At 43.6% G+C, this 27086-nt stretch overlaps 1 protein-coding gene across 3 annotated transcripts in view; it reads left to right on the top strand.

Annotated features, from left to right (window-relative positions):
• znf385c (zinc finger protein 385C) overlaps positions 1-27086 on the top strand; it is a 156165-nt gene that overhangs the window by 92056 nt on the left and 37023 nt on the right. Inside the window, exon 1 of one of the 3 annotated variants that reach the window (XM_073495236.1) lies at positions 8910-9236. The exons of the other annotated variants lie outside the window; for them this stretch is intronic. Within the exon in view, the coding sequence (XP_073351337.1) occupies positions 9227-9236 (10 nt within the window). The 5' untranslated portion in view covers positions 8910-9226. Of the gene's footprint in view, positions 1-8909; positions 9237-27086 lie in introns of those variants that run through there. 3 annotated transcript variants of the gene reach the window in all.

The following is a 27086-nucleotide window of genomic DNA, read 5'->3' as shown; positions in this document are numbered from 1 at the left end:
ATAGCTCAAAGAGAGTGCCGTGGAGTTTTCTTGTGATTTTTGTTTTAACTATGAAGTTGTGTCTCACAGTGGCCTGTGATCTATAAAGCATATTATGTTGTTTTAACCATCAATAAAACCATCATCGTCTGTCCCCTGTAACATCTTGAAAAAGATTCTTAATATCTGTTTATCAGCTTCATTATTCACGCCTTTTCCTAATTAAATGAGAAGTGCTGGCACGGTTCTGAACTGATGAAATCTTTCAGAAGTCTGCAAGAGAAAGTAACGCATTATTATATTATAATGATATTCAGTCAGATATTCAGGATCTCAGAGACACAAACTGCAACTGGTTCAATTTCCCTTCGCTCTCTATCTGTGATTGGTGTTGTCAGAACTTTCTACGCAGCAAAAAATCACAAATTGGGTTTCTGGTACTGAGATGTTGTGACAGTTTGTCCAAAACAAGTGAAACAGATTTTCTCGGGGACTAATTGACCTCAATCGTACCAGAGAAATTACAAGAGAGGAGACGGACCACTTAAAGCATTTTGAATAGATGAGTCAGTGCCACCAGAGATTGCAGATGTGTGAAACATATCCCAAATCAAAAGCCAACCGTCTACTTTATATCAGACAGCACTGATGTGAACGAACAGTTGAGATTCACAGCAGTTTTAACCGTTTTGCTGCTGGTGCAGAATGACTGTGAATAAGCCTGAAAAGGAGGTATAGATAATGCACAGGGTTACCAGAGAAGATGAGGTCAACCATCAGACATTCAAATCATTTGCATTTGTTTAAGTACTCTGGTTGGATGAGCTGACCGCGTCACATCACGGCACTTTGGATTGAGCTGTAAAAGAAGTCGGTGTCATGAAAGTGACAGTATGACCTGTGGAATAAAAGCATTTTAATCCTCTTTTTTTAGAGCAAGGTTACCAAACAAAGACTTGATTCGATGAATGCAGTTTTAAAGTCCCTGTGACAATTGAAAGTGAAGTTGTTACTCTCTCCCCATGCATGTAGACAGGTGCTGGTCTTGTTAGCTTGAAATAACTCCCCAGGGGCAAAGCCAAGAAGGCTGCTGAGTGGCAAAACTTGAAACACACTATGTAATACAATTCACTATATAATGCAAACATGAAATATTTGATTATTTAGTTTTATAACAAGGCTTTGAAACGGAAAAGGAAACATATTTAAATGGAAGATATGTTCATTTTGCAAGTGTTATGATAATTTTTACAGTAAACACAAGGGCAAAGAAACTCTCGCTATGATTTTCTCATTTTTTCCAACTTTGACAAACAAGCTAATCACCCAAAACTTCTAAAACTTGGTCTAATCCCTCGAGTTGCCTTCGGCGGCTGTCACTGTATGACTGGGCATCTTACGCCGCCACCCATCAGCAGCTGTCTTTCTTGTCCGCCCATCTTCAGATTACTTTAGCTCCTCACAGTCAACCCGCTCAGTGCTCCTCCAACCTCCTGTCAGTCTTTCTGTCACTTAGTTAGTCTCTCTGTCAGTCAGTCAGGTAGCCGGCCAGGCCGTTACGCTCCGAGGGTGTTCCCTCCCAACGCTCTTCAATTCATTTGTTTGTTTGTCTGAGGGAGAGCGTGAGAGAGGTGAGGGGAGGCAGAGAGGCAGATGAAGAGACTCTGGTTTAGTCGGAGATAGCGAAGTGGAAAGATATATGCCAATGCAGAAAGCAAATTGATGGAGGGAGCGAGGGAGAGAGAGATAGAGAGATGTCAATTTAGATTGGGGGAGCTTAGTGTTACACTTCAAAAAGAAGAGAGCGAGAAAGAGAAGTGAAACGAGAGAATGTCCAAAGTTTACTTTCGACAAAGACGTCGTTCTGCAGCGAGAGAGAAGGAGAGATGTGAGGGGTTAGAGAGAAAAGCTGTTCGTTTTGCGAGACGTGGGGACTGAGAGAGCGAGGGAGGAAAATTGTTGGTTTAGAGAGAGAGAGATAGAAGATAGATGGCTGTTTGTTTCTTGTGCTGCTGCCAGTCATTACCTAGTCGGGCCTCAGCAGCAGGTTGGCAGAGCCGGCTCTAATTGAGGAGGCCGGTGGCTCGGAACAGCAGAGAGAGAGAAGGAAGGCTTGCTTTCCTCTTCGCTTTTTCATAAATTAGCCTGCCAGTCATTACGTCCTGGCATGTGGTTGGGATCAGAAAACACCATTTTCAAACACATTTGCATTCGTCACAAGTTTGCATGCTATAAAGCAGAAGCTCATAAAGCCTGGCCGTGTGCATGTTGGATCAGGGCTGGTCGCAGCCCCAGACGCCAGGATGAAATGTTAGCGGTTTACTTTCTAATTTGTACCTGTCATAGGCTACCTATTGACATTTCCACAAAACACATCACGTTCACATTACATGTTTATCGCCAGGCGTTTCAACATTTGTAAACATGACACCACTGGATATTCTTAAGGAGACCTTGTGACAATTTCCATCCTTGTTCTTTGGTGACAAATTGGATACTTTTGACGGGAAGTCGAGGCATCCCCAGGTATTTGAAGCCAGAACACTACGTTTCCCTGACCCTGACCAAGTGTTTTTTTGTGCCAAAACCTAACCTGAGCATGAGCACAGCATCTTGGCAAGAGAAAATTGAGCCTAAAGACATAAAAAGTTGCAACATAAAGACACGTAAAGTTTTAACTTATCTGTGGTTTTGCAGAAACGTACTTTGCCTATGACTTTATATGACTTTAAAAATAAGATGACGAGTTTTCAAAAGCACTATGTGGGAGAAAGTTGTAATCATGTTTGATTCTTTGTCTCATAAGAACATTTAATTTGTGCATTGATATGGTTACCCACTGTCCTCTGTTCTGAATCCTGCCGACAACACCTCCTGATGTGGAAAAACCTTTGTGCCTCTTATAAATCTTCAATTTGATGAATAGAAGAACAAACTCAAAGAGCCTTAGTTGTCCTTACTTGAATACATTTTACACAAACACAGAGGAGATTCACCAAAAGCTTAACGTAACATTACATTTGCTCAGTTTTGTCGTACGTCACACAGAACAATAATAAGTCCATATATTGCCCAGACTGTAAGATGACTTCTGCACAATGGTTGCCAGCAGAATAAAGAAGATTATCTGCAGCCATTCATCAATATCCATTAACTCAGAGTGGCAACAGCGTGTGCCTTGTTTAGTAAACCACACACCTCTCAAATCCACATTCCCTCACACTCATCCAAGACAGCTGTGTCACTCTCATCACGCTCTTGTTTGCCCGCTTTTGGAAAACAAAGAAAAGGTGGACATGACGAGGCTGTCATGCTTTGAAAGGTATTGATCAGGCCGCTCCTGAGAGACGGCTAGATCAGCTTCACATCAGCGGAAGAAAGAGGCATTCTGGGTGTTTGTTGCCATCTGTTAATGACTATTTCAAGTGGGATATGTACAGAGAATGCGGGCAAAAGACGGGAGGGGAGGTGGGAGGACGTTGCAGAGATTCCCAGATGCCGCCGTTAAAAAGATGTCACATGGAATTAGGCTTGCACGGCGCCGCACGACGCTGTCATCTTCTCAGGTGACAGCAGCCATCTCCATATTTCACGCTTCCTCTTCCTCCCTCTTCTTGGGTTTCGTGCCCCCGCTGTCACACCATCCCCGGAGCGCCCAACTCCCTCTCCCACCCATCCACGTACCACAGCCCATCCACCCCGAACCAACCCGGCCCAGTGCGGTGACAGTGCCGGCATGCAACAGCGAACACACACAGCATAATAATTGCGAGCCTCTCACCTCTTCGGCAGTTTGCACCTTAGCTTCCCATCCTCAAAATCACACAATGTAAACAGACATGATCATTTCTTACAATCTTTCACTTCAGTAGTAAAGTCCCCCCTCGAGTCAACAGTGAACTTCACTGTGGAGAGTGATGTGTGTGCAGAGTTTGACACTAGAAGGCTGTTTTCACATTCAAAGCTGAAAGTGTCAATTTTCTCTGTGCTCACTGAAAATCTGATTTTAAGAGACAAACAGTTTGGAAGCCAATCGCGTCCAATACTCAGTGTGATGTGGAAACTTGAGGCCTCCAGTGCACATTTACTGAGAATTAACCTTCCAGTGAAGTAGGAGACATCTTGTCTCCAGCAGTAAAACTGGTGAAATGAAGGTTATTTTCACATTCTTATACCCTGGGAATTATTTTACGAGGGAGAATTGGTGCCACTTTTTGTAAAAAAATTCTTCAATCTTTGTACAAATAACACAAATTTGGACTGAAAGGTTGCGTGCAGGTGATACGCTTGTCCTTTCCATTCACTTCTGTAAAGAGCAGATGCGTCCAAATGCCACAGCTGTCCTGTAGGGCTGTCCTAGAAACCATTTTTAGGGCTTCGAAGCTTAAGTGAAAATTACCTGCAAGTATTCAAAGTTTCAACATGGGGGGCAGAAGTTGGAAGAAGCCAACACGCCCAGCTCGTTGACTGCGGGACTGAGCAGAAATGCTCCCTCACTGGTTTTGAGACTACTTAAATGATACAGCGGATCTCCATCTCTCGCTCTTTATCAGTCTTTTGCCTCTTTTCAGCACATTTGACGCAAAGTCGTCTTCCTTTGTGTGGACGTAGACTACCATGGCGAAATGAACTGGGTCAGCCGTAATGAAGAGCAACACAGTCCACGTAGGGCAGGGTTAGGTCAGACAAACACATATGTTACGTAACTTAACATATTTATTTGACCCAAACCATGATGAAGCAGTTTTGTTGCCTAAATCTAACCAAACTGCAACCACTTTGAGCGTTACTTAGTGTTTTATTTTTGTTACCATGACAATGAAGGTAACATGACTGGGGTTGCAACGGTATGACTATAACCATCTCAGGAAAAATCACAGTTATTAGTATCAGTTATAATGACCCTTAAAGCAAACAAATCAAAAGCTTGTATATATATAATTATAATCGTGTTAAATATTATGACAGGCATAAAACTTGATATAAACTTGATTATGTTTTTAATGTCAGTCAAAACCACAAAAATGCAAATATGAACAGTATTATAATCATTCATTTTCACATCACAGTCTCCCTTGAAATCTATATACCACTGCAACCGTGCACATGACTATCGATAACGACAAACGTCACCTGATTGTGTTTGCACTGCACGCATTTCCAAAGTAAGAAGCCGTGTTATTTGTACTCAGATTGAAGAGAACGGGGCTGACACGCCTGTTTTTCCACCTTCAGATCACCCAGTCACGCTACTGAGGCTGATTATCAACAATCAGTGGCTCGAGCCGAGCAGAAAAGCACAGAGTTGTCGAAAAAGGCAACACAATTTTGTTCGTCTTGAGTGTGACAGCCTGACCTTCTCTTCCCGCCGGGGTTCGTCATTCATCACCATAGATACTCGGCTCTCGGCAAACTCTGTAAATACCATGAGTATTACCAAAGTCCACGAGTGCCCACTGCAGATTCACACACGAAGAGAAACAATCATGTCGAGATTATTTGATCCACCCAGCTGATCTGCTGTGCACCGCAGGACTTCATCTGAACACCAAGGCTTGGTTTGAGAGTTGTTTGTTTAGTTAAAACTAAGCAGATCACAACAATACTACTGATTTAGTGAAAATATAAATTGTGTGGCTTTTTTTAAAAGGAACAAAACATCTCATGGACCTGCCAAGATGTACCACCGTAATTAGTTTTAACCGTAAACCCACACTGAGTTAGAAATATTCAGTTATTCCAGCCCCTGACAACGAAAAAACAATGGGTTTCTTATTCACTGGAGGCAGACAAGAAAAACTGTGGACGACATGTTTTTTAATAAGTTGCCTTAGTCTTTTTCAGAGGAATACAATTTTAACACTCAGTACGACAATAACGCCTGGATTATATTCCCTGGCAAAATGTGTCCTATAGTGTGGGAGGTGCTTCATCTTTGTACCACATGTGAGTCACAGGGATCAGAAGTATGAAGGGCAGGACGTTACGCACTAACAGATGCACTTTCGTTATCGCCACAGATGGTGGTTTTGGTTGGACCGTGTGTTTTTTCAGTTAAAGCAGACGACAATATATTTTTTTTACAACTTCAAACAAGTGCAAGTGCAAAATCGTATATGTATGCAGTACTCGTCCTTTTATCTCATTGCTTTAATTTCTTTTTATGAAAGCCCGTCTCGGGATGTGTTGCAAATAAGTATCTGCTGTAAACATTATATGATGCTTAAATTAGACAGCTGTTTCATTTGGTCTGTGTCTCTTGTATCTGTCGCTTTCAAATAAACCGTCAATACAAAACGTTTTCTGTTATGTTCACTATAAACGTTTTGATTGTTTCCTTGATATGTTCATAATAAAAGTTACCCAGCAGCATTAGGTGTTATTCAAAACATATTTGCTGTTGCAGGTAAGAAGTATAAAAACATTATTTTGAGGACACAGGGTTTTAAAATGAACAATGTTGCAGTGGGAATAAGGACCTTAACTGATATTTTGAAAATGAACATTTTCCTGCGTTTTTTAAATGCCTTCTAAAATGCAGATTTAGTTTTCTGATAAACTCCAGTTTCTGTGTATCCGTGTGGTTGTGTAATGAGCATGTGCCTGAAACTATAACAAGAGCGGACTAGCACCAAAGTTCTTTGACAGCACTGTTAGATATTTTAGACTTAAAAGTGTAACACTAACTTAGTGGTTTTCTGTGGTTTTGGATAATTGTATTGAAATAGAATAAGCTGTTCTGGGGTTTGACGCATCATTAGCATTGACTTCGCTGCCGCCGACTGGCCGAGTGTAATTGTTAGAGCATTTGGAATAGTTTCTGTGGTCTCGTGTTGACCTGATAAGGAAAATGTGGATTACAGCGTACAGCCAAAGAAGTTTGACTTCCTGGATGTAAAATTACCCAGAACATCTGCATGGCTTATGCATTGTGCAGCCCATAGAGTACCAGAGACTTCTGCTGGTTCAGTGGCTAACATCTGCTATCTTGCACGGGAACAAAACAGTTTAATGGTGCAGCCCTTCTGGACCTTCCAAATATAATTGGACTGAACGGTCCAAAGTCTGATAGTGAAAAAAGTCAGTTGAAAGGGGTTTGTGCCATCATTGTTACAGCTGTTTCTTTTACAATGTAAGCTTAAAGGAAAAGGTATTTTTGGGCCAGTGTGCATCACGTGATGTTGTAATTACACGGTCTGACCATGTTGTTGAATTTGCTTCAAAGCCTGTGCTGTTCCAGGGGGAGATGTGGAGATGTTTTCTAAAACAAGGGTCATGTGGACCGAAGTTTTTCCTAAAATGGAGGGAAATATGTTTCACACAATATCCGTATCCGTGTAGAAAAGCCTTATGTAATCACGTACTCCATTCCAGTGACTGTCTTTTAACACATAGAGCAAATTGTCTGGAGCAGATCATCTTGGCTGAGGTCGACTGATGTAAAGCTTGGAGCCATTCCCGTGTTTCCAATTAGCCCCAGCTCCGGCGTGCCAGCCAGCAGGCCGACGGTTGGCACGAGGCAGCAGGACGGCCCAGCTGCCCCTGTGTCCTCCACTCTGCCCCTGGGGAGCGGCGCTGCCTCGGTGAACGGCAAGAAACAGAAACCTGGATCGGAGGGGGAATGGTAGCTCACTCCCCACATGACACTCTGTCAGCGGCGATACTTCATCTCTGCCACCCCCGACTCCAACTACACCGTAACAAGCCAACTGATAAACAGCATCATGAATACATTATTGGTACGCCAGTGTGAAATTAGAGAATTTAAATGCACAATAGAGATGGCAGATGAATCCTTATTATATCCGGTTGCACAATGGATGTCAGGAACAATCAAGACACACTGGGAAGGCCTTTTCCCACAGTGCTGACAAGAACACGGCAGCACCAGCAGGCGTTTCTGCCCAGCCAGCAAGTGCAAGAAAAAGGAGAAAAAAGAGCAACAAGATAAAGGCAGAGAAAGAGAGGGAGGCAAGTGTGAGATTAGATGGATACACAGTTTGAGTAGAGGCGAGAGAGAGGAAGGGGGAGAAAAGAGGGAAAGAAGGGGAAGAGAACTCAGAGCGGGAGAGAGGCGGAGAGGGAGCAATTTAATGCTGTAATTAAGTTCCTGATAGCACCCTGGGAGATGTGCTTTGGCTTTGCTCCAGGACAGCTTAGCATTGCACCAAGGCTCTTCAACCCACAATCTATGCTTACACACACACACACACACACACACACTTCCAATTGAACAAACAGAAATTTAATAGGAGCAGGCTCTCTCTGTACTCTCGAGCCAATTCCGAATCCCCCGAATATGTGTCAGCTTCACCAAATGATGCATCGACAAGAAGAGACACAAAGGAGGAGCAGACTGGCGAGAGAGACGGCTGCGAGAAACCATCACTTGCAGTCACTCTCACGTCGCTCTCACTCACACTCTTGTCGCGCACACGAGCCGGCCGCCTCGACAAGTGCACACAAATCATCCCCACGAGAGCGCCAATGGAAACCTGTCTCAGAAAATATTCTTTTCTTCCCCTTAATGTTTACAGTGCTCCCATCATGCTTCTGCCACCCGGAGCCTCACACTGCTTCTGACTTTTTTTCCCCCCACTCTTTTCTTTGGCTGGGTGGCAGGACATGATCCAGACACATCCGCGCTGACCTTTAAGACAATAAGTTGACAAGGAGGCTAATGTGATGCCAAGTTGCGCAGGTACGAAGACAGAATAGCTGCTAATTTCCCCAGCTGTGCATTCCTGTCAAGTGAAAAAGGTGCACACTGTTAGGAGGAGGAGGAGGAGGAGAGGAAGAGGTAGGACTACAGATGACAGAGAGAGACAGAGAGAGAGAGAGAGAGAGAGAGAAGGAGCAGGCAATTACACCCAGCCCCTCTCCAGCAGCCCAATTCCTCGCCTCCTTCAGGCCAAACGGAGCAGCAGCACGAGCAGTAGGATTTTAACTGAGGATAACGCGCATCAATAGGATCTGAGATTTCCCGGGGATTGGTCACCAAAGACGGAGGGGGGAATACAGGATACAGTATCGCAGTGAAAGAGTTGTTGTCAAAAGGACAAGAGAGAGGGGAGCAAAGTCCATCGGAATCGGCTCTTTTACAAACTACAGGAAGCCTCCGGATCGCACCTGTGCGTCGTTGCATGTCCTCGCTCTCCGGGGAGAAAAGTGCGTAAAAATTTTGCCGTTTTTACGCACGGGGACACGAGCCGAGCTGGAGAGACGCGGATACGGAGCTGGACGCACGATGTTGATCGGTAAGTGTTGAACACCTTCAGCACTCCACTCCTGACCGGTGATGATGTGGCTGCGCTGGCTGGAGTAATCCGTGTGAGACATTAATGAAGGGTGGTGTGGAGGTTGGAGAGCTGTTCTGATGGTCTGTTAGGTGTAAAATCTAAAAGTGTCTTCATCTGTTAACCGTTTCGAGAGGAAGAAGCGCGCTGAATATAAGAAATGCTGATGCTTGTGATGATGCTGTTAAATAAGTTAATCGTGCGCTGCGTGTTCAAAGAGTCGTTTAACGATGGGATTTAATGTGTTATTCATCAGTAGCCTCGGTCATGTAGTCCGCTGTAATGATCACAGGGCTGAAACTGTCTCGATCAAGTTATCCAGAGCTCAGAATCTCCATCCTAACGTGTGCATCCTGCCTGGTGCGGAGTTACGCACACCTCAGCCTCCTTTGGGTTCATCCTCGATCCAGACTGGAAGTTTATTCTCATAATGTGCCAAAATAATGAGCACTGATATTTTTGGATTAATAACGATGGAGAGAAAAGAGTGTTGAGAAAGAAATCTGACCCGTGTGTCTTCTCAAACATCTGTCACCAGCTGTGAATGAAAATGAACGTTCAACTCTTTCAGCAAAACACATTTTCGTTAAAAGTGGAATATTGGCTTTTTGTAAACCAGAGCTGATTTAACAGTGTGATGTGTTTTTTAGAATTTATATTAAGCATCTTTATTGAGTCAGACATGCCTCCAAAATAATCAATAAACATTTATTTTCTGATTTGCCTGAGAGACTTCAGACAGCTCAGATGTTTTATTAATAGAATTGATCACCTTGCTCTGACTTGTTAAAGTAAGTAGAAGGAATTTATCAAACGTTTTTGAAGGGTGGGAAAAATATTCTTGACTGTCTTTGACACTTTTGATCGGATTGAACTGAAAAATACCCATTAAATCCAGATTGGTGAACTCATGTACTTCATTTGTGTGACCGACTCCGTCTTATTTCTGAGAATGAAGGTGCACGTTACTTTTGTGCAGGCTGAGCTGAGGGATTGACCCACGTGCATAACCTGAAAGACTGATTTATGGCCGCGGCCTAATCTTCTCCTTTCTCCTGCCAAAATGCAACTATCCTTACATGTCAGCGTTTTTCTGGCTGCACTGAGCTCTGAGACACAAAGAAAAAGAAGACAGATGAGAAATTGTGAGTGAAACGGATGAGATTATTCCAAATATCCAAAGGGAATATGCTGATAGTCTTGTTTACTGACTTAGATTCATGCTTGCACTACACACACACATATGCAGGCACACACCAGGCCTGTGGATGTGATGGATCTCGCTATATGCGTGAGATTGCGGGGTGCTTTGAGATCCCCGTGCTCTTAAAATGGCTTCGGTGCATGGGCCAATGACTCATGCAAATGGATGCCACATTAGCGTTTCTCCAGATATTTACTTCTCCACCCAAACGCCACCTCCTAATCCCTCCACCGGTGATGATGGATGCACGCGAGGCACCTCAGCGTTGAGGTGTTTGACTGAAATGTTGTCTTCTTCCCTCTCTTCCCTGTCGTCCTTTTAGTCAGCTCATGAAAAAGAAGCTCTATTGTCAAGTGGGGCCCAAATAACTCAGGCCTCCGTCTTGTGCTGATTTCACCTCCACCATTATGTCGCCTTAAAAGCCGTTTGGTGGCTCACCGGGGAGCTTTTGAGCGCTGCGTCGGCTTCTTCTCAGCACCACGTAACAGTCGTTTCTCGATGACGGCCATGATTAGTCGCTGTGTTGTTGCCTTCCGAGAGGCAGGACTCCTGTTCCTATTCAGCATTAGCTGCAAGAGTTGAGGAGGTGGCAGTGGGGGCTCGACCTCGTCTCGCTTTACCCATCCATCCTCAACCCCCCCGCTGTCCCCCCGGGCAGGGGACAGGTTGTGGGGCTGTGGGAGGCCTGATTATAGGCCTGTCCCTCTGGGAGTGGGTGCCATTCTTCCTCTTCCACTCCTTTTTTATCTGCAGGATCTGAGGTGGGGGGTCGTGGGAATGCATGGGAGGCTGGGTAATCTGCGCTAAACAGGGGCCCAAGCTGATCAGGGCTAATTACATGGGGTTAGGGTTACAGTCTGCGACCAGAGTGGGGGTGGCCACACCCTGATAGCAGGGCTGTCAGAGACTGATGGAAAATTAGTAGAATGGCTTTGAAAAGCAGGATTTTTACCTACAAGCTTAATGATAGGAATTCAAGCTTAATGTGCAGCTCAACAGGAAGTCCTTGACCTTGAGTGTCTACTTGCCCTTGGTTCCAGCTGTGATGTGTAGAGGCTGTAGGGGTTCGCAAGCCATAGCACTGAACTCTATTTGAAGTCGAGCAGGTGGAGGGGGCATAAATTAAGGAGTTAATGAAAAGGCAGCACTGTCAGGCTGGAAGCTTTGGTCCACTTCCCACCAACTCCACCATCAGCCTCTTAGACACACAGGCTCTTTCTCGAGTGCCTGATTTGCCTTGCCTCGGTGAAGTGAGATGTGTGCACAGCCACAGTCTGTTCACCCTGCTGCTGTCTGGCAGAAGATACAGAAGTATCCGCTGCCCTGCTGCCAGACTACGGAGCAGCTTCTTTTCTCAGGCTTTGAGACTCCGCAATTCATCCTTCACACACTTATTTAGCAAAAGGGAGTTAAAATCAGTTTCATTCTACAACCCTGGTGCTGTAAAATGACAAATGTGTGTGTGTGTGTGTGTGTGTGTGTGTGTGTGTGTGTGTGTGTGTGTGTGTGTGGACATGCATGCAAAGGCAAAGCATGAGAGGCTACGAGACATTATGATGGATGGCCTTCCCGAGCCTCCTGTCTCTGTGTTCATCCCTCGTGGGCCAGAGGGATGAAGGTGGCAGCTCTCCAGCTCCTGCTCAACCCATTTCTACCATCTCTCTCTCTCACACACACACACACACACACAACAGAGACAAATAACCCACTGCTCTATTAGCTCAACAAACACCTCACCTCAAAATGACAAATCTGTCTTCAAAGTGACTTTTTTATTTTTCATTACCTCAGCTTCTATTAGTCAGTGTAGTCTCAGTAAAGACTCCTGTGAGAACGAGAGGAGTGTAGTACTACAACAAGCTGCATAATACATTATTTCATGTTTACTGTTTCTCATCCTACTGCATTTTATATGCCGTCCCTCTGGTGTGAAGTCCTATCCCACTTTTATGCAGCAGTCGATGTTTGTGTGTGGCTCTTTTTCACTTTAATGTGCCAGTCAGCCATTGCTTCCAGCTAACGGGAACTATGGGACGCGTCATCACTCCAAAACTCTTTTTTTTTTCCCACCCTTCTTTCTTTTCAGCCGAGCTGTAGTCACTATTCTTGATCTTGTTTTATCTCTCCCTGTAGAGTTCAGTCCAGGAGGGGCAGGAGAGTTTAAAAGAGGATTCTGTTGTTGTGTATCGTCAACCTCTGATGTTCAGCGCTTTTTAGGAGTCGTCTGTGATGAAGTGCTGGTATTCAAGCATGAGTCACACCTTCTACTTAGAATGCAACGTGACTTATTGCTGCGTACTCTCTTGTGAAGGCTGTTGTGGAAAAATAAGAATATCTGACTCTTCTGTGGTGGATTTCTTTCCAGGACTTGTAGGTACCATGTGAATTTTTATGTATTTCGTTAGCTGAGTGACACAGTCCCCCTTGTTAGACTGCCATCCCTCTCAATCCCCCACGAGATCACTAGCAGGCAGACCGTTGTCTTGATCCGGATCCAGGCACCATCCTATAGCGAAAATCAAGAATGGTCTTTCTTCCCACCGGTAGTTCAAAATTAGTATGACTCATGTCTGAATCCATGGCGTGGGGATTATTAAATGTGAAGCCCCAATATTAGACAAAGCACAAAGCAGGTTTTGAGCAAACATACCCACTCAGATCCGAACCAAGGGCACAGGAAATAAAACAAGAGCTCTTGGAGATACAATTTTGTCTCTCTGCCTCTCTGTCAGTCTCGTCGTGGATCAACAATATTCTCTAGCAGGGGGCCAACTCCCTCTGTCTTTGCTTTTCGTCTTTTTTTTGATTTTCCATCTACGTTATGGGAGTACAACGCCAATTACTGAAAGGCCTTGATCTGATTCCAAAACACTGAAAGACACCAATGCAGACATTTTCCATTTATGTTAGAATCATTCACTTATTTCAGGGTTTTATTCCTGCATTCGAAAAATGGGGAAAATACCAATAATACATTTCTGGACATGGCTCCTGCTTCATCTCTCTACCAAACTCCTCTGTCACTGACAAAACATTTATGATTAGCCTCTGACTCACAGGAAGTAGGCTGTTCATATTCTCCTGCTATTAGCCGACTATTTCAGTCAGCATTCTCCGCTCACTTCGCTATTTGCGTGTTACCTCCAAGCTAGGTACCTACACAGTGTAAACAAAGCCTTGACAAAGATTTGGATTGTGCAATAGGGCTGGCCTGCTTGGTTCTTTTGCAGGGAATTAGCCATTTTAATGCCAGTACTCGCCTCCCTACGTGCAAATGTCCCACCAAAACAAGTCCCATCCAACACTATTTTGCAAGGTCACAATGGTTGCATCCTGGGCTTTGCACCGCCCAAAGACGATGTGATTGATTAAAGAAATACAAGCCAGAGCATCTTTCCACCCTGCTAGAATGATAAAAGGTTCAGATAGACCTTTGTCTAGCAACTGGCACAGCACCAAAATGAAATTCAGAGATATGTCTGGCTAAACAAGACTACGATTAGCTCGGGACATACAGGACACACTTCGTAGACTAATGTGAAATTAACATCTGGTTGAGTATTGAGTGTTTTAGGGTGGAATTTTATGCATGCATTGTATTTAGTTAGAGGTTGGGGAGCAGGGTGAGTGGGCGGGACATTTGCACTAATAATAAGTAGATCTGTCTGCATGGACCTGCAGGCGTCTTTCAGACGGGTCAGGAGTCAACAAAGAGCAGAGGTCACACGTCAATGAATTGACTGAAACATGCCCCATTCCATTCGACCCTCGTAGATATTCATGAGACATTTTTTCTTCGTAGATAAACACAATTATACGCTCTTATAGTGGAGGCTATTAATATGTAAGTGTACAATTTGTGTTGTGACAGTGACGACGTGTTCACTCTTCATACATTTGAATGCACCGTTTCGCATGTGCCCCTTTATGGCCCCGGGGCCGCCTGTGGGGAAAATGCCCGTGTGTGAGTGACAGTTCAAGTTATTTCTCTGAAGTGACAGCGTGGGTTTGATTAGCCTGCCTGCTGAAGTGATGGCTTCTGGATGCCGAGAGCCGTAGGCATATGTGAGGCCCAGCGGGCGCTCTGACAACATGAGAAATGGTCCCTCGGCTCCAAAAACCTCACCACTTAGCCTCACTTTCCCCGGGTGCGAAGGCTAAAGATGGAGGCCATGAAGGGAAACAGCAACACATCACCTCCCAGTGCTGCATGCATGTGTGTGTGTGTGTTTTTCTGTGCTTGTGAATTAATTAGTCTCAAGCAGCTTTCAAGTGAACGGCCGTGTAGTCCTCCTCTTGATGCTCTGACCTTGGCTTAAACGAGCGAGAGAAGAGTTAAAGGCCTTTAAGAGCGGCAGACTGAAGGACGAAAAGAAAAGCATAAAGAGAAGAGAAAACTGAGAAACTGAGACGGGTAGAAATAGAATTGAAATATAAAGGCATGTAACCTGAAAAGGAGATCTCCCTCTTATTCTCTCCTGTGGCTCTCAGTCCTCGCTCAGTCTCAAGTGCATTTCTGAGTCATAAAACCAGACCATCTGTATAACCGCCCCGGCTCTCCGAGCTGAAGGATCAGCAGCCGAGAAAGTAACAAAGGCCATCGATTTTACAGTCAACTCCAGCCATCAGAACCTGGTGCTCCCACCACCGATGTGCAATACTCCAGGGTCCAACGCGCATAATAGAGTGCAGCTAGTGTGTAAACGGTGGTAAGTGTAAACAGAAGACGCGGCGATCCAGCTCTAATGGCTGTCTTTGCTCCAACTCTTTGTTAGCTGTCGGGATGCTGACCTCCGCCTGTACCACTCGCCATCTCAGGAGTGTTAAACAGCAGACTGCACGCCGGATTAATTACAGTGGCTGGGAATTAATGTCCAGTCCTTCTGCACTCAAATGCACAAATATATGAACAATACTGTATGCACACAGGAACAAGCTGCAACCCAAATGTGAACAGAAGCTGCCCTGCCAACAGAAATAATACACATTCATCTTTTCTGGCGCTGTTTACATCTGTAATATTTGTAAATGCATTTAAAAAAAATTACTTTTAACTCTAAAAGGGTAGCCCAACTAATTTTACACATTAAAATATGTTTACAGGTCTTGGGAGTATTACTGCAAATACAAAAAAAGTAGTATGAAGCCTTTTGTGGCTCTCGGGGAAGCTGCATGTAATCTGATAAACTAGTTGATAAAAGTATATTTATTCAAGTACTATACTTAAGTATAGTAGTAGTGGATTTTTAAAAAGATGATAAAATCATCAGAAAAATGCTCAACTTCAGATCCCGTAACTGTTGTGAATATATGTACAATTTGCTTTTACTTGTACTTTGATACTTAATTACATTTAAGGTCAGATACTTTAAGACTTTTACTCAAGTACTACTCGTATTGGTGGCGTTCACAAGTTGTAGTTTAGCACGATATCTTTACTTTTACTCAAGTATGACTTTGGAGTACTTTTACAACCCTGCAAATTGCCTCCAGTGATGTCACTTAGTGGCTTAGTTGCATTGTGGGTAATGTAGGCACCATGTTTGGAAAAGAAGAAGAATGTGTGGATTAGAAAAAAGGCGATATCTCTGGTTCTGCTGTATCGATTTTGTTTTTACACTGTCAATAATAACGACAGCTAGTGGACTGCTTTTCAAAACCCAGTGCCTACATCACCCACAATGCAACTTAGCCAGTGTGTGACATCACTGGGGGAATTTGTCAGATTACATGCTGCTTCTTCTGGCACCACAAAAGGCTTTGTACTACTTTTTTCACATATGTAGTATCACTCCCCAAGACCTGCCAACACACTTAAATGTGTAAATATGGTGGAGTTGCCCTTTATATAACACGTGTGAATAGACTCCACATTCGTGTGGTCAAAAAATAAGAGTTGGGGTTTTAAAGAACTCTATAATTAATTGGGAAAATGCAATTATAGTATAGATTATCCAGACACGAAGGAGAACTCGGCTCTGAATTGCTGCGCCTAAACAACAAATGAATAAACATAAATCAATTCACAAAATGCAATCACCAAAAACATATGGTTTGCATTTTCTGTACACACACACAGAGAGAGAGAAAATGCAACCCCCAATATAAATAGTAAGCATTTTCTGTACACAAACACACACATGGGAACACATGCGGATTGGCAGAGCTCGTCCATAGACACACTTTATGATGCGCATAAATCCAACGAGAAACCACAAACTCAAATGCATAAATTCTAGCAGGTAATTTTGTGCACACACAGGCACACAAACACATTTAAATGCTGTCAATGATGTAATTTCTTGTGTAATCAGACTGCACAAACAGTATATATGAATATACATAAATGAGTTGATAAAATACAGTGGCATTACATAAATAGAGTGGGTGTTTTTGGCACCAAACCATAATTTAATAAAGAAAACATGTAGAGTATGTACAAGCTCTGAACATAAATACATCTCCAGTCATCTAAAGCCTGCTGTTTAGTTCAGCTGTCTCACTTCTGCGTGTTGATATTTTGCACTACAAAGGTGTCTGTGTGTTGTTTCTGAGTGTGCGTGTGTGTGTGTGTTGGCTTGAATCTCGAACAGAAATTGGCATTCTCGCCTCTGTTCGTCAGCGCTGAGCCGCGGCGGTGAGAGGCTGACTGGGAATGATCAGCTCTAATGATTTTATGAGAGTGTACATGATTAATGTTGGCACAGCAGTGTGTTTGTGAACAAACCTCTCTCTCTCTCTCTCTCTCTCTCTCTCTCTCTCTCTCTCTCTCTCTCTCTCTCTCTCTCCCTGCTCTTCATCCCCTCCCACGCCGCCCGTTCCTCCCCCATCTCGGAGGGACTCGGAGGGAATATCCAGTCTCAGTGTGTGCTGATTTCTGTGGCGCTAGCTGCCGTTTGCCACATTAGTGTGTGACAATGGGTCTCTTTGAAGTGGGTTATTCTAGCGCGGCTCACAGCCCAGCGCAGTGGAGAAAGATGTGCCAGCTCGCTGTGCAGACAGGGCCAGCTACGAGCACAGGGATAGACAGAAGGTAGAGACGCACACGTGCACGCCCGCACAGACGAAACACCGGGGTCAACACAATAGCTTTCACAGCCACATCCTCTGAATACGCTTTATATAAGCACTTCCATCGCAGACAAAAGCCACAAACTCCTCCTCTGTATGCACGCATCTGCCTCAAAGCACAACACGGCACCATCACTTCATCAACAATCCACCCATCTATCATCCACTCGTCCGTGCGTCCGCCCCATCACATCCCCTCCGCTTTTTCCCGTCCTCCTCTGTTCCCTCCGTAGGCCCAGTCCAATCTGAAAGCTTAGTTGAGCTCCGTCTCTCTCGGCTTATCTCCAAAAGCTGCCTCTTTCATTTGAGTAAATGCCTTCATTCCCAGCTCCTCTATGAGGAAGCTGATAAGGGATGTCTTTTATCCTCAGCAGATAGGCTGCCCTCCCCCCCCCCCCCCCCCCCCCCCCAGCCCAGTGTGGGAGCTTGTGTGTATTTATACGCCTGCACAGCATATGCAGATTATATTTGTGTGAACTTTTTTAAAATATAAATATATTTGTGAGACTTGTCTGAATAGTTTTTTATTTATTTTTTTACGAGCGTACCTGAAGGTTCGATGGTGTGAATATGCGGCTCATCATGTTTCTGAGTCATCCTCTCACGCTGCTTATCATTCAAATGTGACATTTGTATGATTACACATAATCACACGAGGCTGCTGCAGCCTTGCAGGTGTCTCTGATAGGGAAGTGATTAAGTGGGACAAGCTAATCATTGCTCTGCCTCGCTCACATGTGTGTATGTGTTCAAGAAGAGGCTGTCTAATGAATTGATTAAGGCTGCAGAGTGGATCTGAGAGGGATACGTTTGGATTCGGGCTGAGCCGCCGCCAAATGCCGCACTTGTGTCGCTCTGACACAACAAATATATCGATTGTCTTTTGATGCCACGAATGTCACCGCATCATTGAAGACATTTTTAAGTGTTCAGAATGACCCCCGGGGCTGAACTTTTCCAGTCCCAGTGACCACATCACTGTGTTAGAGGAGCACAGAGTGGTACAGCAGGTGATAATGCTGGTATTCACAGGTGGGAAGTAACAAAGTAAAAATACTGTGACTGTACTTAAGTCTATTTTTCGAGTATTTATTTTTCTTACTTTCTACTCCTTACATTTTCAAAACAGGCTCGTTAAAGGTGAACTTTGTAGTTTTGGAGAAGAAATATACAAACTGAGAAATATTTATTTATATTTCTCAGAGGAAAATAAGGCCCCCAGAACACTGTTTTAAGCTAGAAAGGTGGCAGGGTCCGCCACATATAAACAAAGTTAAACAGTATGACATTCTGTTGTCCTTTAAGGTCAGTTTGTTTATTCAGTTTATTCAGTCATGAAAACAAGGACAGTTTGTTTATTTAGTTTGTTCAGACATGAAATTCATTATTTTCTCAATATTTTGCTGAGCTCGGGACGCTTTACCAACCGTTTACAAAACGTTGGTATTTGACGTGCCTTCATGAACAGCTTAGACAAATCCTGCTGATTCTGCCGTTGAGTTTAATAGTCTTTGAATTATATTAATATGTTGTGGTTCAGTTAGCTTTGCACGGACATGGCTAGTAAAAATATCCTTCACAGTGAGGGTTTTTACTTTTGTACTTTGAGGACGTTTCAGAGCCTGCCCTTTCTGACTTTTGAGTAAAGAAGTACCTGTACTCTTCTTGAGGAAAGAATGTGTGCTGGTGTTTCACTGTTTTCTCTGACCTGGGTGAAAACCTCTCTGCCAGAGGAGCTGCCCCAGCTCTCCTTAACCCCTCACTAAAAAGACACAGCTTGTCCTCTCAGATCTGCGTTTTCCAACACTGCCTCGCCCCTTCGGAGCTCCTGCCCTCCCCTCAAGCACAACCACAGTCGGTTCTCTCCAGGGACATATGAATAAAATTTGTTAAGCTATTGGAGCCAGCAGAGGAAAAATACTCCTCACTGCTCCCTGCGGAGCCCCAACCTCATTGACTCTGGTTTGTTTGCTCGAGGGCAACGATTGTGTTCAGGCTGATCTTAGCGAGCGCAGAGTCAATGAGAATGATGCATTAGCAGCTCTGCATCTATTAAAGGCTGCTCGCTGCGGTTGAAGCCAGACACGACTTTGAAGGGATTTATCAAGCCGCTTACCAAAGAGAGGTGATTGAATTCATTTGCTTACTAATGAGGAGGGATCGCTAATTGTACACTTCCCCGGCTACACTTCCACCTGTTTAAAACCATTTTCTCATTACTGCAATCAGATCCAACGTTTGTTGTCTGTTACAATCAAACCCCCTCTTTGTCACCTCATCAGACACGTTTTGTGCCTTTTTAGGACTGGCTTTTGTTTGTTTTTTTAGGGGGTGCTACCTTCTGGATTTTTTGCCTTCTGCCAATGAATCTGCGTCACCTCAAGTTAAAATATTTGACTGATTTATGTTGTTTTTCAAATCAAACTCCAAAGCAATGGCACATTGTTTGAAAGAAACAGCGTTAATTCACAAAGAAAATGGTGAAATTGGCTGATTTCAACACAAAGCCAGTTTAAATAATCCATTGAGGTGTTTTTCCTTTTCTTTTTTTTCGATTTTGCATGATCCTATACAAACCACACAAGCGTAATCAAGTCCAATCAAGCAACTGTGTCGGCTCTCGCTCTCTTTCTCTCAGTCAATCAACAGAATTGATTTTATTAGGGGTAATTGTTCCCTGTTTGATGCTCATGATGTCTTGATTAGTCCTATTCTCTGGAGCGTTGTTGTGGAGAGTACGCTCTCCTGCTGTTGTTAATGCCAGATTAACGCTAAATCCTCTTTGTCTCAGCAGACAGCGGCAGACAGACTGAAGTGGGTTAGCTGGGGCCTGTGCAGTCAGACAGGGTAACAGCATGTTAGCCAAAGGTCTACAGAGCTCAAGATACACCAGTTAGGGTTATGTCATTAGCTCAGAGAGGACTTCCTTGGATGCTGCCTTATAAATATGAGATTAATCCACATGATGTTCAGACCACGATGTTGTATCATCCCCAGCTGAATGTTTTATCTGTACCTCACTCAACTTCCACCAAACCTGGATGTAGGACGGCTCTCAGAGCAGAATAGACCTCATTATTTTTTGGTTTGGATCCAGATAAAGGGACGAATCCAGGAATATTTTCTTGAATATTGCAAGAATTTTATAATTTTTGCTAATAATACATGGATCTTGATGAAAACTATCAGGCATATTTAGTTATATATGAGTGAGTAGGGCTACACAAGGGGACTGTATTTAATTCATGATAAAAATGAAGACAGAGAGATGAAACTTTGATTTATATGATAAGTGGAAAATAGCTAATTAATCATAACAAAACAATTCATTAGATGTACAATTAATTAAATGATGATTTTTTTGTTTTAGCCTTACCTTTAGTAAAACCTCAGTAAAACCTGTCAGTGAGTAATAACTCATAATGGAAGCTGTCAGGAAGCAAAACAGATTTCTCCCTCTGAGCATCATGTAACGTGAAAAGGTGTTTCCTCTTAAGGGAGTGAATTTAAAGACGCATTTTTCAAGGTAATAAAATCATACTTGACAGCAAAAATAAAAGCATGGTGATCAAGTCTTCGGCAATGTATTTGTGTATTTGCGGAGGGGTTATTCTTCGGGGTTTAAAGTGGGCAGGAATTAGTTCTTAAAAAGGGTGACGTCCAATCAGGATTTAACAACAGCTGAACAATCCGATAGAAGTTGGATGGATGGGAAGGATTTTTTACTCACTGTCAATCAAACCTGATCATACCACACCTACACATCAAGAGATTAGTCTGTGAGGATTAAATTAATACTTAATACTTAATTAATGCTGATTTTGGTTACAAACATTTAATGCTATAGAAAAAAGACAAGTTTTTAGGAACTTCAATCTAAATAGACCGGCTACTACTGCTGGCAATAGACATGTTTTTTGCTTCAACATATCATGACGCGAATATTGATGATTGATTGATTGACAGAAGAGGAAGTCTTGTTCCAGACATTCGTTATCCAGATGTCCACTGGTTTCTCTGGACATCCCCAAAACCAGACGTTACAGATGATAGCCGACTGGTTTGGGGATTGTGATTGTGTGTGGGGGTTTTTTGAAGAAAATGTTGATTGCACAGTGTAACGGTTATAAAATAATGACACCACCAGCATTTAGATGCTTTCACATTCTGTTTTTCCTGCCACCTGGCACCAAATCTCCTGGAAAAATTAGGGCTGGCTGGCGATCCAGTCAGGCTGGCAGCCTGGCACCATTTCTATCTGCTGTCATTCTCTATTAGAGACTAAATGAATAAATACACTCACATTCTGTCCTGTGTTGTTGGTAGTTGCTACTCTGTGGAAAACAGAAAGTGATCCGGCTGTCTTTGCAGCATCGCCGCCAACAATAATACCCCTTGGAAACACGAGGGCAAAAGAATTGTCTGTTTCCACTTTAATAAAACAAATATTTGCATTAAGCTACTGGCAAAAGTTTATTTGATTCTATTTAATTCCCATATGTTTAACTGCGCACTTATGTTTGAAAAATGAACAGCTACTTGTCTCACACACACGCGGTGCACAGTGAAGCGGTAATGTTAAAATGCCACAATGAAATCCTCTTCCCAATGATTTAAGTGGATATGAGAGGAAGAGTTTCTTTCTGCAGCCAAATCTGTGAGACTCATGCTGGTACAAGTGGTGGAAACATGAGATTCATGCAGTTCCAACAAGGCTTACCACAGGCCAGCTGGGAAGAAGACTGTTAAATCAAGATTTCTCATGATGAGGGCTTAATCTAGTGATTGTGCACTTAACAGTGCCGCCCGCTTCGTGGGTGTCCGTCCATCCCAAATGACCCCCTGAGTTTATGTTCTGTCTTTTCATTGGCTCGCCTCCACCGCGCTCTCCCGCGATAAGTAGTAATGCTTTGACGCTTGAGGACACTTCAGCAACTTTCAATCGAGATTAATCTGTCTTTGAGATCTGCCAAGGTCTCTGTGGATGCACAGCTGAGAGAGAGAAAGAGAGAGCGCTCACAGAGACGGGCCATTTGTAGCTGCTGTCTCAGAGCTGTGGTTCCATTCCCACGTCGCAACCAGAGGGGACAGCTCACTATATCATTCAGCCGTTTGTTATTTTGTCTGAAGCAGGAGTTGGCCGAAGGGGAGAAATGTCTATCTCTTCCCCCCAGTTGCCTGAAGGTGAAACCCATGCATCACTCTGTAGAGGGAGAGCGCGTGCGCCTGTTTGCTTTAGCATGCATTCATGTGTATTGTGTATTGTGTGTGTGTGTGTGTGTGTGTCTGTTCATGCAGATGTCCACATCAATATGTGTGCATAAATGGGAGGCTTATTCTTGAGCTATCAGGTGTCAGAGACTATTGTTCAGGCTGAGTGAACCAGATTGAATTCCTGTGATTCAGTTTGGAATCTCTTTGGTGTTAAACTAAACAAACCCGACGGGGTGCCTGTGTTTTTTGACAACATCCGCCTAGTTCCTGCCTCTAGCATCTCTATTTATCAGTTTCTCCCTGTTCCTTTTGCTTCTTGTGTCCTCTTTTATACCTCTCTGCTACTACGTCTCATTTGTGCTCTTATACTAAGGCTGGGCAATATATGGATATGTTTTTCATTATCTTGGTATGAGACAGTATATCAGCTTAGATTTTCTGATATCGCGGGAGTTTTATTTTGTGTTATACGATGACTTAACAAGACCGGATGATGAAGGCACTGGATGATGACGATAAAAATGTAATATCACGATTATCTTGGTCAAAATAAATACGATGAACGATATTATCTCCGTTAAACATCAATTACTTACATTTAAATGAGAAACAAATATTTTATTGCACCACAAATAGGACACATATCTTTTTTTAAGTGAACATCCTTTTTAGTTAAAACAAACTGAAATAAGGTATGCATAAATGAATCATAAATAAATGGTGGGCACCTTATCTCCCTGCTGTTCCTTTTTTAATTAGAGGCAATAAAGCTTCTGTAACCGGACTGGCAGCATGTGCGCGTTAGTCCATGTTGAGTTATGAGCTACAAGCAGCTAAAGAGCTCCAACTCGACTTGTAAGTAACTTGATGGCTATATAACCTTACAGGCTAGAGTAGGCATGATAGCTAGCTGTTGACAGTATTAAGAAATTGCACCTTTTAATAGACTTAGTGATGAACCTGAAACTACGAGGGGCTAACGGACTATAGTCTCTTGGGGTTCAAAGTGGTTTTAAAGACAGTACGGGCCGGGGCTAGCTGGTTAGCATGCTAACTTCAGGAGAGATCTTTGCAACACAGTCAATATATATCTTTGAATTAATGTCAACACTGTTTTTAAACAAAAATTCTGGCCACATCTTACAAATTGCGCCTTTAAAGGCTGAATTACAGTAAAGTGATGTAACTTTCTGAACTTACCAGACTTGACCTAATACTAGCCTTTAGCCGCTTTAACCACATCACTGATGAATATTTATTAAAAATCAAATTGTGTTCATATTTTGTGAAAGTACAAATAGTCATCCCTACAGTATTTTCACAATATCAAGGTATTTGGTTAAAGACATTGATATATTTGATTTTGTCGTAACATTTATGAAGTGCTTTGAGGAGATTTTAAAATCTAGACATATATATTGTGTATTGAGAATGAAATATTGCCTAAAAATATTGCATTATTTTAAGGCCATATAATTAAGGCCCAGCCCTATCTCATTCTGATGTTTACGTTTTCACGGAGCTGAAACAGAGATTCTGTTTTCGACCTCGTAGTGTTCATGGGCTCTTTGTGTCCACGGGCGATGGGATACGTTTGCAATCTGCAGTGCTCCCCCGTGAATCGCAGTGATCCGTGTTTCTGCTGTTTCTGCGCTGGTTATTAAAAGCCAGGGGAAAGGTTACAGTAAATGCCACTCAGACGGCGTGCAGCTCAGGCTTGGCAGACCTCCCCAACCCCCCTGCCGCCCTGAGTTTCACTCTTAACATTTTGGGGAACAGTAATTTCACCTTACTTGCTTCCCCTCCCCCCCAAAAAATTTGGCAACTGCATCCTCCACTCTCCCTTCCAAAAAACCTCCCATGCAGCCGTTCATAAAGTCTGCCACAGAATTAAAAAGCATGAAAAGCAGAAGCACCCCCAAACCTTACCGTGCTCCTGAGTATGACAAATTGGCAGTTTCCTCTGAGTCGTCCCCCCTCCTCTTCCACCTCCCTTCCCCGAGCGCCCCAACCCCTTCTCCCTTGTCACCACTTCTCCCAGACGCCCTGGGCACTCATCACAGAGGTCACGCACCTGTCGCCTGCTGTAAACAGAAAATGAATAATTCAGGAGTCGGCGCTGGTTGACTGCAACAGCTGATGGTCTCTCCGTGACGAGCAAAGATTTATCCCAAGGATTCGCATTATAATCCTCAGCTGGAATCACACTAATGAGAAACGCTCTCCGGAGAGTCTGAGGACCCGTTTGGAGCCAGACCGCATGTCCTTGACCTCTGCGGGTGGGAAAGTTAGTTTGAAATGGCAGCCTGTAGAGGCACGAGAAACTTCTGCCACACACACACACACACACTGCTGTGGATTTGTAGCAGGATTGTGTCGATACAGTCGGACCACATGCACTCTTAACTGGGCTAACTGTTAGGAGTGAATCACCCCTCGGCCTTATTTCCTTCTCTTCTCTCCTCTCCTGTTTCCCATCATCTCCTCCCCAAGGTAACAGCCCGCAGGGGGAGCCTGACCTATAACAGAGAGCCAGTTATATTTGAGAGAAAAACCCAAGTAGCAGGTTGAGAAGCAGCGAGATGCCAGTTGAGGCTGCTGGGTAGCTGGAGTGATTGCTTTTCACTCCTTATCGCCACACCAGCAGGTGTCTAAGAGGCGCTGTACCGCTGCACTCTGAGGGGATTCACAATTATAACACCCTGGCCACCAGCTCACACGCCACCACACACACACACACACACACACACACACATGCATACACACAACTCCCATCCCCACCTGCACGCATCCATTCCTCTGCGCTTCTTTTCTTACTCTCTTCACATGGAGTGAAATCCTGCCACCAATAGTAACTTAGGAATCCTGTTATGGCCTCGCTCCTCCAGACACCTGCACTGGCTCTGATAAGAATCCTTATCTGCTCGGCCTCATGTCTCTTCTCTGCACCCAGGCGGAGCTGAAGGGCCCTAAGGCTGAAGTTGAGGCTATGTTACACCACCATGGGTGGTCACATTGATTGTTTTTCAACCACATTATCGTGTCGTGTGCGTCATGTTGGAGAGGGTTTGGGAGCACGAGGAAGCGAGGCAGTAGAGTGAGGCGTTAAATCCTTTGCTGTGAAGTTTTCCTATTTAAAAACTCGCCGGCTGCCTGGCTCGGGTGTGCCGCCTGCAGTACAATGCCTCATATGAAGAATCATCCCTTTATGGCGTTCTCCCATCTTTGTAATTACACATGAGGAATGAGAGGAGACATCTGCATGCCAGCACTTTGAGGAGAGGAGGAAGACGACAACAAAGGACGGAGCAGCTTCTCACAAAGGCTTCCCAATTTGCAGCTTGCAGCTGTTCCTCTTCAGAGAGCTTGTCGAACGGCCCGTCCTCTCTCAGCCTGAAAGTGGCTCACAGTCCTGATGCTGATTCCTCAGCCGCGCCTGATTGGAGGCCAACATTTGGCAAATGATGACACTTTTCCTCCTTTTGCAAAAATTTGTTGACTGTGTCTGGATCTGACTCTTCTCCTCTATTAGCAGGTGTTTAGATGTGATTAGAGACCGTACTCACACACGGATCACCCGCAGTTCACGAGCACAGGTCTTTCTGCATCTGTTTTCACGGCCCGCTATCTAATGTATGCATGTATTGACAGAAGTGTTGGAAACTAAGCGCATGTGACTGTGTACAAATATTGAGCAGTTTGTGCATTGTGTTTGCTTGTTTCCTGACAACTCCACACCATTATTTCACCTTTGTTTAGCTGCATATGCTGCACAGGATTGAAAACCAAATGAGTCTAATGGATCCACAAGGCATGGCACCGCGACCCGTAAATTAAGTCCCACAGATGTGCTGCCGTAGATTAATCTTCACGCTCATGAGCAATTATTCTGGCAGTGACGCTGAGGCATGAGGCTGATTTGAAACAATTACAGCCCAGGTTGGGCAAAATTAGCTCATTCATTTTCCAAGGCCGCTGCTGATTGAGAGTGAGGGCATTTTAAAAAGCAACCTTAGGGTAATTGGTTTTTAACATTGGCACGTCTTCCAGCCGACCTTAGCACAGACACTTCAGGTTTAAAGTCTTTCAATAAAGGCCCTGATTAAATGCTGACGTGTGGATGATTAAAATTATCTTTTTATCTTGACTTTCTATTGTATATGTTATGATTGTATAAGTATGAACGGTTTAAGATTATTAGTCAATTTTGAAGTAATTGTTTTTTTCTTACTTTTTTTTTTAAGTCACTTTTTCAGATTTTTTTTATTTTGAATCAGATAATTTTGACCCTTTGTTTCTTAAAGGAGACATATTAAGCTCAT

This window comes from Pagrus major, chromosome 23 (assembly GCF_040436345.1).
Source record: "Pagrus major chromosome 23, Pma_NU_1.0".
In the NCBI taxonomy this organism is placed as follows: domain Eukaryota; kingdom Metazoa; phylum Chordata; class Actinopteri; order Spariformes; family Sparidae; genus Pagrus; species Pagrus major.
Note: the sequence above shows the minus strand (reverse complement) of the source record. Positions and strands in the feature narration are given on the sequence as shown.